This window comes from Heterodontus francisci, chromosome 10 (assembly GCF_036365525.1).
Source record: "Heterodontus francisci isolate sHetFra1 chromosome 10, sHetFra1.hap1, whole genome shotgun sequence".
In the NCBI taxonomy this organism is placed as follows: domain Eukaryota; kingdom Metazoa; phylum Chordata; class Chondrichthyes; order Heterodontiformes; family Heterodontidae; genus Heterodontus; species Heterodontus francisci.
This window is the reverse complement of record NC_090380.1, coordinates 67,293,486-67,306,886: the sequence shown is the minus strand read 5'-3', so window position 1 is coordinate 67,306,886 and position 13,401 is coordinate 67,293,486. Positions and strand designations below refer to the sequence as shown.

The 13,401-nt window shown below is 43.6% G+C and overlaps 1 protein-coding gene across 2 annotated transcripts in view; it reads left to right on the top strand.

Annotated features, from left to right (window-relative positions):
- Window positions 1-13,114, top strand: part of mao (monoamine oxidase) — a 225,992-nt gene extending 212,878 nt beyond the window's left edge. For both annotated transcript variants that reach the window (XM_068040668.1, XM_068040669.1), the window contains exons 14-15: window positions 4,799-4,861; window positions 10,809-13,114. In XM_068040668.1, the coding sequence (XP_067896769.1) occupies window positions 4,799-4,861; window positions 10,809-10,964 (219 nt within the window). In that variant the 3' untranslated portion in view covers window positions 10,965-13,114. The remainder of the gene's footprint in view (window positions 1-4,798; window positions 4,862-10,808) is intronic.
- The last annotated feature ends 287 nt before the right edge of the window (window positions 13,115-13,401 follow it).

The following is a 13,401-nucleotide window of genomic DNA, read 5'->3' as shown; positions in this document are numbered from 1 at the left end:
CTTTGTATCCCTCGAGTTTTGGTGATGCTTCCAGTTCAGGAAAGCCTTGCGCTTGTGATTTAGTAGCTCCTGGATCTCTGAGTTGTTCTTATCAAACCAGGCTTGATGTTTCCTGGTTGAGAAACCAAGAGTATCTTCACAAGTGCTGATTGTGGTAGCTTTGAGGGCAGACCAGGTATTGTGAACATTCTGTGGTTCCTGCTCGTTGAGCATTGCGAAGTTGCTTGTAAGACGTTACCTGAGTAGGTCTTTCTTCACAGAGTCCTCGATACCATTGACATTGATTTTCCTGCGGCAGTGCTTCTGCTGCCACTACAGTTTTTGGACTGGGTTTATGGAGATAGTAGCTCAGATTAGGTGATGCTCGCTGCAGCAGTCATCGGCTCCTATTGTGGCACGGGTGATGGTCCTTCGCTCGAACGATGATATAGTCAAGCAAATGCCAAAGCTTGGAGCAAGGGTGCTGCCATGAGGTCTTGTATCTGTCTCTCTGACGAAATAGGGTGTTTGTTATGATTAGGCCATGTTCAAGGCATTTCATCAGAAGAAGGACTCCGTTGGTGTTAGCCTTTCCAACACCTTCCTTGCCAATCACACCTCTTGAAATGTTTGTGTCCCTCCCAACTCTGGCATTGAAGTCTCCAAGGAGGATCAGCTTGTCTTCCTTGGGAACACGGGACAGCAAATGATCAAGGCTGGAGTAGAATTCCTCTTTGGCCTCATTTGTTGCATTTAGAGTTGGGACGTATGTGCTGATGACTGTGGCGTGCTGGTCCTGGGCTAGGATGAGCCGGAGGGTCATGAGATGTTCGTTTATTCCACCAGGGGGCTCGCTGAGGCGATCGGCAAGGTCATTTTTTATGGCAAAGCCAACCCCGTGCAGTCGGCGCTCTTCTTCTGGTTTACCGTCCAGAAGAAAGTGAATCCACCACCTTGTTCCTTGAGCTCATCTTCTCCTGCCTGCTCAGGGCAGCGATATCAATGTTGTAGCGGCAGAGTTCTTGTGCTATTATAGCGGTGCGACGTTCAGGTCTGCTGGGGTTGTCCATAAGAGTCCTGGCTGCCTGGACAAATTTGTCACCATCCTCCACTTGCTGCACGACAACATGCAAGCTGTAATCCTTGCCAATGGATCTGCCACTGACCCGATCTGAGTGCAAACTGGAGTCGAGCAAGGCTGTGTCATCACACCAACGCTCTTTTCCATCATCCTCACCGCAACACTCCACCTCATTTCCATGAAGCTCCCTGCTGGAGTAGATCTACTCTACAGGACGAGTGGGAAGTTATTTAACCTACATCGCCTCCAGTCCAGAACCATGGTCGCCCCAACCTCTGTCATCAATCTGCAGTACGCTGACAAGGCTTGCGTATGCGCAAACTCAGAAGCCGAGTTTCAAACCCTCGTCGATACATTCACGGAGGCGTATGGAAGAATGGGCCTTAAGCTAAACATCCGGAAGACAAAGGTCCTCTACCAGCCTGCTTCCGCAGCACAACACTGCCCCCTGACTATCAAGATCCACGGTGAACCACTGGACAATGTTAATCACTTCCCATACCTTGGGAGCGTCTACTCAGCAAGGGCAGACATCGACGATGAAACTCAGCATCGCCTCCAGTGTGCCAGCACAGCCTTCGGTCGTCTGAGGAAAAGAGTGTTTGAGGATTAAGACCTCAAATCTGGCACCAAGCTCATGGTCTACAGAGCCGCAGTGTTACCTGCCCCCCATGTATGTGTCGGAAACATAGACACTGTACAGCAACCATCTCAAAGTCCTAAAGAGATATCACCAGCGGTGCCTCCGCTAGATCCTACAAATTCAGTGGCAGGACAGGCACTCCAATATCAGTGTCCTCTCTCAGGCCAACACCCCCAGTATCGAGACACTGGTTATGGCTAGTCAATTACATTGGGTGGGTCACATCTTCTGCATGCCTGACACAAGACTCCCAAAACAAGCTTTCAGCTCCGAGCTCTGTCATGGCAAGAGGTTACCAGGAGTGCAGAGGAAACGCTACATGGATGTCCTTAAAGCCCCCCTGAAAAAATGTGATATCTCCATTGATTCATGGGAATCTCTTGCCCAAGACTGCCCAAAATGAAGAATAAGCATCTGTGAAGTTGCCAGCCAGTTTGAACAATATCAACATGCCCAGGCAGTGACCAAGCGCAAACAGTGGAAGGAGTGTTCAGAAATTCGAGCATTCCATCCACTCGTCTCATCAAACATTACCTGCCCCACCTGTGGCAGAGTGTGCGGATCCATAATTGGACTATTCAGTCACCAAAAGACCAACAATCTTGGAGTGGAAGAAAGTCATCCTCGTTCCCAAAGGACTGCCTGAAAAGGTGTGTGAGTGTGAGAGGCTATGGTAAAAAGGGAACTTTAATATTTCAATATATGCGTTTATGCTTTACTTCATTACTGGTTAAGACTTGTTTTATAATAAACTGATAGTTTTGTTGTTTATTAAAGAAACCTGGTTGATGTGTTTTATTCTGGGATAAAAATAGAGTCTATGATTGACCATCTAGGTAAGTGGGAAAAAAATTAAATATATGTTGTGACCCATGGAAAAGTGCAACTAGAATAAACAGTGCACTCCTCCCGCCTCGGTCGTAACTGGTCACTGGGATCTTTTCAGAAGCAGTTCGTTCAGGAGATATCGAGAGGAAGTCTTCCAGAATCTTCTCAGGAGAATTGCGGCATCAAAGGTTTTAGCTATCACACACTGGATTTTTCAGGGTTTCTCAGAGAGGTGAAGAAAAGATGAGCTGGGTGTTTCTTTCAGCAGGCTACAAACCCAACTGACTCAAAACATTATTCAGAAATAAAACCCACTCTTGAGCACCATAAATCTTGACATGTCACTTCTCTTGTAAACAACTCCCATAGTTAGAAGGTACCTGTTGTTTGCCTAGCTGAAGGCATGTGACATTCAGTAAATCTTGGTTTTAAACAGAGTCCTTCCAGTGACCCTTTAAAAAAACAAAGTCCAGCATCTATGGAATCACTTCAACCCTTCAATGAATCCATCTCCACAATTCTAAAACGTGAGTCCTCAACAAAATATTAAAAGATAGAAGCACTTTCATAACAGAATCAAGAGTCCAAACCAGTCCACACTTAACAAGTTTTAATATTGAGTTAATTTCAAATATTCCTTGATAGTCAGTGGTATAATGAGCAATTTGAATTCACATGCTACTAAAAAGGATGAAAACAGAGTTAATTGCATGGATGAAATTCACTGAAAAAAGGCTTTAAGCCGCTGTTCATCAAGGAAATAGGCTTGTTCTGCAGAATTGCCGCGTAGAGTTTGGGAAAATACGTGTTGAATTCCTTTTTTAATTTTTTGCTGAAGGTCTACAATTAATTTGAATTTTAAAGCATTTTAGCTTCCCAATCAATGGCAAACAGGTAATGTAATGTCTTTATAATTTAATGTGGTTATATTTTTCATGTCAATATGAAAGATTTTATTAGAGTATCAACTACCATGAATCCTTCATTCTTCTATCAATCTCCTATCATTAGCAGTTTGATCGCTGCTGTAGCCTGTGGACAAAGATTTTTCTGTGTCACTGCTTCAATGTCACTGCTTCAACTGAGAGGGAGGGAGATTTTCCAGTTTATTGGGCTGTCTTCAGCCTGGGGATGTGCTCGCTGTCAAAGTTGCCCATGCACTAATTCACTTCTGGTTAATTTATTTATGGTGTTTAGTCAGGCACTGCGGAACTTACAGTTTTATAGTATGATGTTTAATTTGAAAGCTGTTGAAATTTGTTGCATAAAATCTCACTTGAAGCTGATTCTGGTTCCCGAAAGATGACTTCAGTTTACTTTGCCATTTGACTTGAAAATGAGATCAATGTCGAAAGGCAGAACAAACTTGAATTTAATTAGTACTTTTCATGTTCTCGCGATTTTTGAAAGTGTTTCAAAGGCAAAGAATTACTTTGGAAGGGTAATCAATGTCATTCTGTGCGCAAATGCAGAGCTAATTAGTATACAGCAAGGTCCCATAAGGAGCAGCGAGATAAATAACCAGTTAATCTGTTTTGATGATATTGGCCAGGACACTTGGTGTTTTCCTGCTCTTCTTTTAATAGTGCCATGGAAACTTCTACATCTGAACAGGTAGATAGGTAGATAGGGCTTAACATCTCTTCCAAAAGGCAGCACCTCAAACAATGCAGCATGTCCACACTATTACACTGAAGTATCAACCTAGATTATGTTCTCAAATGCTGTACTGAGAAATTAATCCATGATCTCCTGACTCAGAGGTGAGGGTGCTACTTCTGAAGAGTTTGATTGTAATTTTCTCCAGCCTCCAACCATCACATTTAGAATATTTAGGCAAATTTTCTTCCATTTGTTCCCCTCAGATATTGACCAGCGATAACAATATTGGAGCATGCTTACTATTTCCTGATATTTACCGGTAGGGGGTGGTACTTCCTGTTGCCGTGAATACTTGGAAAATTACCCCCATATATTCTAGGCACGGCCCAAGGGGTTAGTCTGAATAGAAGTGTTGTCCTGGTGATAGTCTAAATACCTGTGAAGATGTTGAAATGTTTCCCTGGTGATGTGGATTGGAGAATAATGTAGGTGTGCTGATCTAAATTTACATTACTGTCTGTTACAATAGTATTTGATATCTGCAGTCAACTGGCAAAAGTCAATACCTTGTAGCTGTCACCCAGTTCTCTGTTACGAAGGGTAAATCTATTACTGGAAATATAATCTGTATTTATTAAGACAAACTTCTCTGATTTTTCCTTCAGATCCTGCATGAAATGGGAAAGATTTCAAAAAGTGAGATCTGGCAGGCTGAACCAGCATCTTTGGTAAGTTTCTGAACATTTCTATGAGGTCTCATTGTATACTGTCTATGGTTTCATGGACTTCCTGAACTGACAATTGCAACCTCACATTTCACCTATCAGTCTTCATGTTCATCAACTGGGACCTCCAGTGCTTTTAATTGAATTGTTTTTACCTTCCAAACCCACGACCTCGACCACCTAGAAGGACAAGGGCAGCAGATGCATGGGAACACCACCACCTGCAAGTTCCCCTCCAAGCCACACACCATCCTGACTTGGAACTATATCGCTGTTCCTTCACTGTCGCTGGGTCAAAATCCTGGAACTCCCTCCCTAACAGCATTGTGGGTGTACCTACCTCACATGGACTGCAACGGCTCACCACCACCTTCTCAAGGGCAATTTGGGATGGGCAATCAATGCTGGGCTAGCTAGTGACGCCACATCCCATGAATGAATACAAAATTCTTAAAATAGTACTATAGTAGTGTTGATGCAAACTGTAGTGGGTTCAGTCAGTTGTTTTTGTCATGTGCACTTGCATATGTTCTAATGAAGCAATTTTACAATCTTCATATACCATCTCATGATTTCCACACTGAAGACTGCCCAATTCCTTAAAACTGCCGCAGTTAACCATTAAGCAGTTCTTTCCATTGTCTCTTTAAATAACTTCTCAGATATCTTTAATTTGTATTACATTCAGAGGAAAGTCTTTGGTGCCTTAGAAAATAGTTTCCTGTTTTATTGTTATATGTAACCTTAATTAAAACATTTTTAAAAATTAATCGGTTAAAATCTGTACTTATTGGTAGCTCCCTTCTATTGCTGTGAAAATTCTCTGCAAAGATTGCATATATCATAGGACCCTGTCAGTAGTGTGCTTCTCAGATTATATTTGTTCTGGGGGTTAGGAGCTCTGAATTGGTCTAAATCCATCACTTATGAATGAAGCTGCTCTGAGGCAATGCCTCCCCATTCGGAACATCACCGGAGTAGCTGATAAGGGGAAGGCACCTAAAATAGTAAACATTTACTGCAATTTTATAAAACATGTGAGGGTATTTGCATCCTTTAAATCTTCGGTGTTACAACTGTGGGGATCAATTTAGCACTACCTAGTGCATCATATTTGTCTCAGATGTCGATGGTGCTGTAAAGATCCTCTAATTTTCAAACTAAGGCTGTGAAATTAGGCTGCATAGTGCCACTGGTGCTGGCACAACGGGAGCCCCAATGTGGAAAAAATGGTGTGTGTAGCACTTCCGTTGATACCCACGCAGCACAACATGCTGTGCCAGAAACATCAGGAGAGATCTGATAGTGACGTCAGTCAGCTGTTTAGAGATACAGCACTGAAACAGGCCCTTCGGCCCACCGAGTCTGTGCCGACCATCAACCACCCATTTATACTAATGCTACACTAATCCCATATTCCTACCACATCCCCACCTGTCCCTATATATTTCCCTACCACCTACCTATACTAGGGGCAATTTATAATGGCCAATTAACCTATCAACCTGCAAGTCTTTGGCATGTGGGAGGAAACCGGAGCACCCGGAGGAAACCCACGCAGACACAGGGAGAACTTGCAAACTCCGCACAGGCAGTACCCAGAATCGAACCCGGGTCCCTGGAGCTGTGAGGCTGCGGTGCTAACCACTGCGCCACTGTGCCGCCCCTGTTCTGGCTGATTTAACACAAGTTTTCGCAACTTTTGACCATGCAGGTCCAATGTACGCTTGTGTTAATCGGTCTCAGCTGAACACATGTTCAGCTGTATGTGGAACCCCCAACAGCACTATTTAAAGGACAACCATCCAGCTTGCTGGTAAGGTGCTTTTGACTTTTGCTGTGGCAAAGTTTGTGAAAGTACTGTGCCTTGTTTTTAAAGGTCTTTTGGTGAGTTGGTGCATACATTCAGGGAGGGTAAAGGATTTGATAACCTGTACAAGCCAAAAGTCTGCAACAGGTCTGGGGGCTGTAGTTGCAGTGCTTCTGGGTCTGCAACACGACCAACAAATGGAGCAGAGGCTGCAGAGAGGGGAAGCTTTGTGAAGAGGGAGGAGAAGGAGGGATCTCCACAGAAGGCCCTACCCACCCCATGTGTTTCAGAGAGCACTTCTCATACCTCCACCTCACCCAGGAGCAATAGCTGAGCCAACTCAGATTCAACAACGAGATAGTCACAGAACTGTGCCACCTCCTTCAAGAGGACCTGCAACCTCACACCAGTGTGAGGATGGCGCTGCCAGTGGCTGTAAAGGTCACAGTCTTGTTAAATATGGATGTGACCGGATCATTCCAGGTGGGAGCCAGGTGACATCTCAAATATCTCCCAGTATACTGTCCATCTCTGCATTTGGGAGGTGACAGAGACCCTAGATGTGGAGAGAGGCAATTACATTGTGTTGTCTCTCAGCAGGATGAGTAGGCATGTGGATTTGCTGGGATAGCGGGATTCCCAATGGTGCAGGGAGCCATTGGCTGCACAAACATGACTTTGCAGGCCTCCATGTCAACAGGGAGAGATACAGGAACCAAAAGGGCTACTATTCCATCAATGTTAAGTTGGTGTACGACAATTCGCAAAGCATCATGTCAGTGAATGCCCGATCTCCTGGGAACAGCCACGATGCCTACATTCTGAGGCAGTCTGGCATTGCCACTGTCTTCATGCCTCCAAGAAGAACCAGAGGGTGGCATCTCAGAGACAAGGGATACCCACTATACACCTGGCTGATGACCCCACTCCTCCCCCCCCCCCTCCCCCCGCCAAAACAACATGATCAGGTAAGGACAACAGGAGTACAATGAAAGCCATGCAGTCATTAGAAACCTCATGGATCAGACCATCAGCATTCTAAAGCACACTTCTATTGACTGGACCACTCAGGGGGAGCACTCAAGTACACACTGTTCCTCCAAGTTTGTGGTGGTCGCTGCATCCTCCACAATATCACTATCATGAGGGAGCAGCTATTGCAACCAGGCATCTGGTGGCCACCTTAAGGAGTGAGGAGGCAGCGAATCTGCAGCCTGGCCCCCTCACGCCAGACAGGCTGTCCAAGAGTGCCTGATCTGACTCCTCTTAGGGAAACATTCCATCACCACCATGGCTCCACCATTCCCCACATTGCCATCCATATGGGATGACCCATCACCTTAGCCAAGACACTGCAAGAAAAGCCACAAACAATTACATTTCCATACATCTTTATCTGAAATTACATCCACTTATACAAACAAAAATGAACTATTCACCCCTGTGCATTCCCTTAGTACCTGTCTACTACCCCTGTGGCTGCAACATTGCTGGTGGATGGCTGCTGATTTTCACAGTGGGAAACTGCAGATCGCCTTGCAGGATGCCCTCGAGCAACTGTGAGCCTAGAAGGCCCAGATTTGGACTATACCACCTTGGCAAGGGCAGCAACACTATGGGTGAGCTGGCTGAGTGGCAACAGCAAGGGCAGTGGTGGAGTGGCAGTGGTGAGATGATGAATGCTGTCATTCTGAGAGTGCAGCAGGTTTGTGCACCACGGAGCCACTGTTGCACCCACAGGGCAACACCTCACCAATCCTAGTAATCTATTGGATCACAGATTGCTGGACTGCCGCAGGAACCTTAAAGCCCCTTTGAGCACTGATATCCACAGTCACAAGGGCAGCAGTCCGAGCCTGCATGGCAGCAAGCCTGGATCTCATGACCTCAGTCTAAGCTTCCATTGTAGCACTGAGATGTTGGATGGCTTCCGCCTGTGCTGCAGTGGAAGCTGAGATAGTGGCCACCAGATGCTACATCATGATTGGGACCGTAAATGGGGTCATGCAATTGTCCACCACTTCCATGGTGGAAAATATGGCCTCCAAGCTCTGCATGATGCCCATTGCCAAGCTGGAGCCAGACTCCTCTGTGTTCCTTGACAGTAACAGGAGGATATCTCATGCACCACACATCTCCATGTGTATGTTCATCAGCATTCTCCTGTATGCCACCCCGTCGAAGTCCTCATATGAGTCCACTACAGCAGAACTCATCTGTGATGTGCCCTCCGGAGGAGCAGGCACATGCACTATCCTTTACCCCGGCCTCAATGTAGCCCACTTGTGCCTGGTGACTAACCACATGCAAATCCTGATTCTATACTAGCCTCTAATGTTTGTGCAGTATCTGAGCTGATGGCTGCAAGTGTCAGTGCTTCTACCTCAGAGGTCTGGTGCATCTCATTCTCTCCCTCCTGGGTTGCTGTAGCTGCGTCGGTGGCAGTTCTTGGGTATCTGAAAGCAAAAAATCAGGAAGGAAGGGTTGGGATGAGGGAAAGGAGTGGGCTAGAAAGCAAAGTCCATGGTCAAACCATCAGCAGCTTGCACTTTATGCCAAATAGCAGGATGAGAGTGAGGTGGGAGTTAAGAAAGCGGCTAAGGTAATATGTATCACCATCCTCAGTGTTCTGAGCAATGACAGATGCAGTGGTCTCTGTTGCAGCCGGACTCATTATCAGGAGCATCATCTCCTCCATAGGACTCAGGCATGCAGACATGCCTATTTTCTGCTACTTATGCTGTCTTGCTTCTATATTGTGCCACCTTGTCCTGCAAGAGAGAGGGAAGATTGTCAGTGAATCTGTTACACTGTGTTTGGCTGATGTGCCTGCCATAGCTGAATAGCTGGAGATATGTGGAGGCAGTGAGTGGTGGGTGTGAAGCTGGCTGCATTGAGTGTGTGACAGTGAGGTGGAGTATGTGAATGTGCAGCCTGAGTCCTGACTGCTAGAGTGAGTGATAGGGGTGTGGTGCATTGAGCAGGGTGAGAGGTTGGTGGTGTGGTGGGTAGGAGATGTTCTTTTCAAGATGCATTCACTGACCTTGATCTACATGAGGTCATTGAACATTTTCTGTCATTACTGCCTGTCCTTGGCGCCAGACTCCTTGCACTGGACTTCCTGGCGACCTGCTCCCATTTCCTTCATGATGTGTTCCTAGATGGTCTCCTGGACCCACCAGCCCTGCGGAAACATAGCCCCTCTCCTCCTGTCAGCCTCCATCACTAAGGCACCAGCGCCACGCCCTTGAACCAGGGTGTCCTCTCTGCCCTGGTGCTCCATTTCCATTGCTTCCAATTGCAGTACTGACAGTCAGCAGCAGCTTCCTTTCTGTCAGTGTAGCTCCCCTTTAAGAGGGACAAACTGACTTTAAGAGCTGCCGACTAGCTGAAACGCATGCTAGCCTCACACGCGGCTAGGCCAACTTGGTCAAGTTAACTCTGCTTCACTCTCCACAGATGCTGCCTGATGTGCTGAGTTTCTCCAGCACTTTCTGCTTTGCTGCCAGATTGACAGCAGCCCCACACTTCAACAGTGAGGTAAGTATTTCTTTGGCAGCTGTCAGAAAGCAGGTGCTGGGGCACTTTAAATAGGGCCCCAGCACCTGCTACATAGCTGACAAAAGATGCCTCACTGCGCTGGATGTCCTGCTTCTCCCCATGTAATATTGTGGGGGGGGGGGGTGCGATGCATCGCAATGATGCTAATGAGCCCCCGCACGTAATATTGCGGGGGCTCTGTGGTATGCTCTATGCTCTGAGTGCGGGCACACCGCCAAGTTCAAAGCGCACTGCCACAAAGTGTGGCACACTCATAAAATTCAGCCCAACAACTTGACAATTAAGGTGACCATTTTGCTCTCTCTGTAACACTGAAAGTACACTGAATTGGCCTCCTCCATTTTCCAAGCTGGCTTGCACAAAGACTGATAAAATTCTGTGATGTTCTTGTGTTAGACTGTTGCGAACTTAAGCATATAACCATCCAGTTGTGAGGTAACATTATATTTCTGCCTTTGTCCCCTCATATATTGAGTCTGCTGCAGCTTTAGCCTCCTGTTTGTTTGAGGCAATGCTTGGGTTTGAAAATATTTTTTCACTGAACTAGGCCCCTGATGTAGCTCTAAATATTTCTTTCAGGATGTTCCTGCATTCCCAATCAAGCAAACGTTCTGGGAGAGAAATTTGCCTTCAATTTCAGGATGTTTTAAGCTTTTTGGATGGTCAACATTCCTCACTTCTGCAGCTGCTGTAGGGCTCTTTGCATATCAAAAGGGACTGCTGAGAAAGAATTAAGTAGGAGATACTTCGAAGCCAGACCCATCACTTCTTCCTTCGTGCACAGTTTCACGGCCATCATCTGCCAGCTGTGCAAATCTTCTAAAAATATTTTTGCTCTACTAATTCACACAATTGTTTAATCGCCTATGCGAAAAACTATGATTGAAAATGTCATCATGAATCCTTACTTCTTTGTGGGCTGTCCATGAATTTTACTCTAACCTACTGGGAGATAACAAGTCATAATCGAATCCATAATCGAATTGCATGTATCGGTTATCTTTTTATACAATTTATGTTAAATTTTTCATGATTTTAAACATTACATTGACACACTTTAGATTTTTGGAAGATGTTTTATACCATACTTACAGCTATTTCTTGATGATTTGTCTTCTTAGTTACTGTGCTCATGTGTATCGATTGATAGATTTCTGCCTATAATTCTGTTTATAGTAGCTGAACCTTATACCATTGCAGAATATGTAGAACTAAGTGATCGTAAAACACTAACAATCCTCATTGTTATCCATCTTGTGATGCCTTTTTAAGCTCCTAAATTATATTTAATGCCTCTGAGATATAAAAATAACGAACTTGCAGTAACAAAGTTTGAGAATAAATTATAGTGTTAAAAGTTTTGTACAGAAATACCAGTTAGTATTTTATGTGATGCTTCACCTCCAGGAATTCTCCATGCCCTCTGAAAATCTGATCAACTCAGCCAGTAGATTTTAGGCAGCTAAGGCATCCCTTAAGTACACCGTAGGTGTCCGTTTTATGAGGAATTCATTTCAAAATGTTGTTCATGTCCTACTTTATCATTTATGTTTAAAGCACAGATAAAATAACACATAACAGAACCTTTTAAATATCAAAAGCACGGTTCTGATTTTATTCAACTTTAACAATCAACACTGTGGAACTTAATTCCAAATATTTTTAATCAAGAGTCCCAACAGACTTATTAAAAATCGTTACTGAAACAGACTGATAAGTTCTTCATGCTGATGTAACTCTGCACTTTTGGAATATGAAAATCAGAAGGGAAGTGGTGAATGATTGATTTAATCCTGACTTTCAGATTTGTATTTTGTGAACGAATGTCCTGGCACTTTCTACCTGTATTTTTCAACTTTTCTTCCTCATTCAGATTTGCATGTTATCAATAATAAAGTTGAAATCTAATTGTAGCAAGATAAGCTAATTTTAAACATTTAAGTTCTAGACTAAATCCAAACCCTCTGATCAGACATTTGTTGGGCAAAGATTTTATTTTACCCTCTTATTAATTATGTTAATGCTTTGAAAGTGTTTGATTGAGCAAATTGAGGTAGATCAAGAATAAAAATCAGGATCTAGATTGATGATATCAGAAAAGTCAAAACTGAATTACCATTTTATTAAATTAATGTATTAAAGTGACATTACAGTGCAAATCTGTGTAACAACAAATCCAAAATGTTAAGAATAGGTGTTAAACATCAATGTATGTTCAGTGTAAATGTGCTAAAACAGATATGGAAATACAGTGATGGACAGTGCAATTTGGGTATCAGTGTCTATGATGAAATTAATGTATTTGAACATTCTACAGTGATGCTGATTCTGTCTCTTTTCCAAAGACATTGTGAGTTTAGTCTTTGTGCCTTATCCCATTGTGATGTTATCTTTTATCAAGTGCCTATGTGTCTTTTACATTTTCAAGCCGTAACATTTGAAAGTTCTATATTGTCAATTGTAACATTATATTTCTACACTAGTACACAGGCAATGCAAACCTGATGACACCTCTAATATGCTGATTGTCAAGTAAATGAGTGTTTTGTTTGAATTGTGTGCAAAGCTTATGCTAATGTCTGAACTGCTTGATAGAACTGATTTAATTTTGCATAAGACCACCAATCAGCATGGCAAGGCATAGATCATTTCTTACTGGTCTATAGAATGTTAATGACTAATGCAGGTAACTTTGAGAAATAACAAGTAACTTTTGATAGCAGGTTTAGCAAAGGTAATGACATACACTTAATGAAATATTTGCTGTAAAATCTTTATGAACTGATCATGTGGGATCTAGTGTTTTAAATCAACCTTGTGCTTATATGACATAAAATGAATACTGTTGGTTACTAATCTGGTAATAAAATTGATCTGAAAATATTGCTGGGCAAAAGTCATTTAAAATTATCCTTGGAATTTATAGTTCTTCCTCATTGGATCATAACTTACTCATGATGTATGCAGTAATCTACACAACTGAGACAATTGGGGGTGAAATTGATCTACAACAGCAGTGCGAAACAGGCTTGGAGAGAATCAGCAGGCGTTTTATTGTCACTGTGTCCAATCTTTCCACAGAAATTCACAGAATGATAGTTCAAACTCTTTTTGGAGACCCGTTTCCTAGTCTCACTGTCACTTTTACTTAGTTTGAAATTTAAAAAACTTG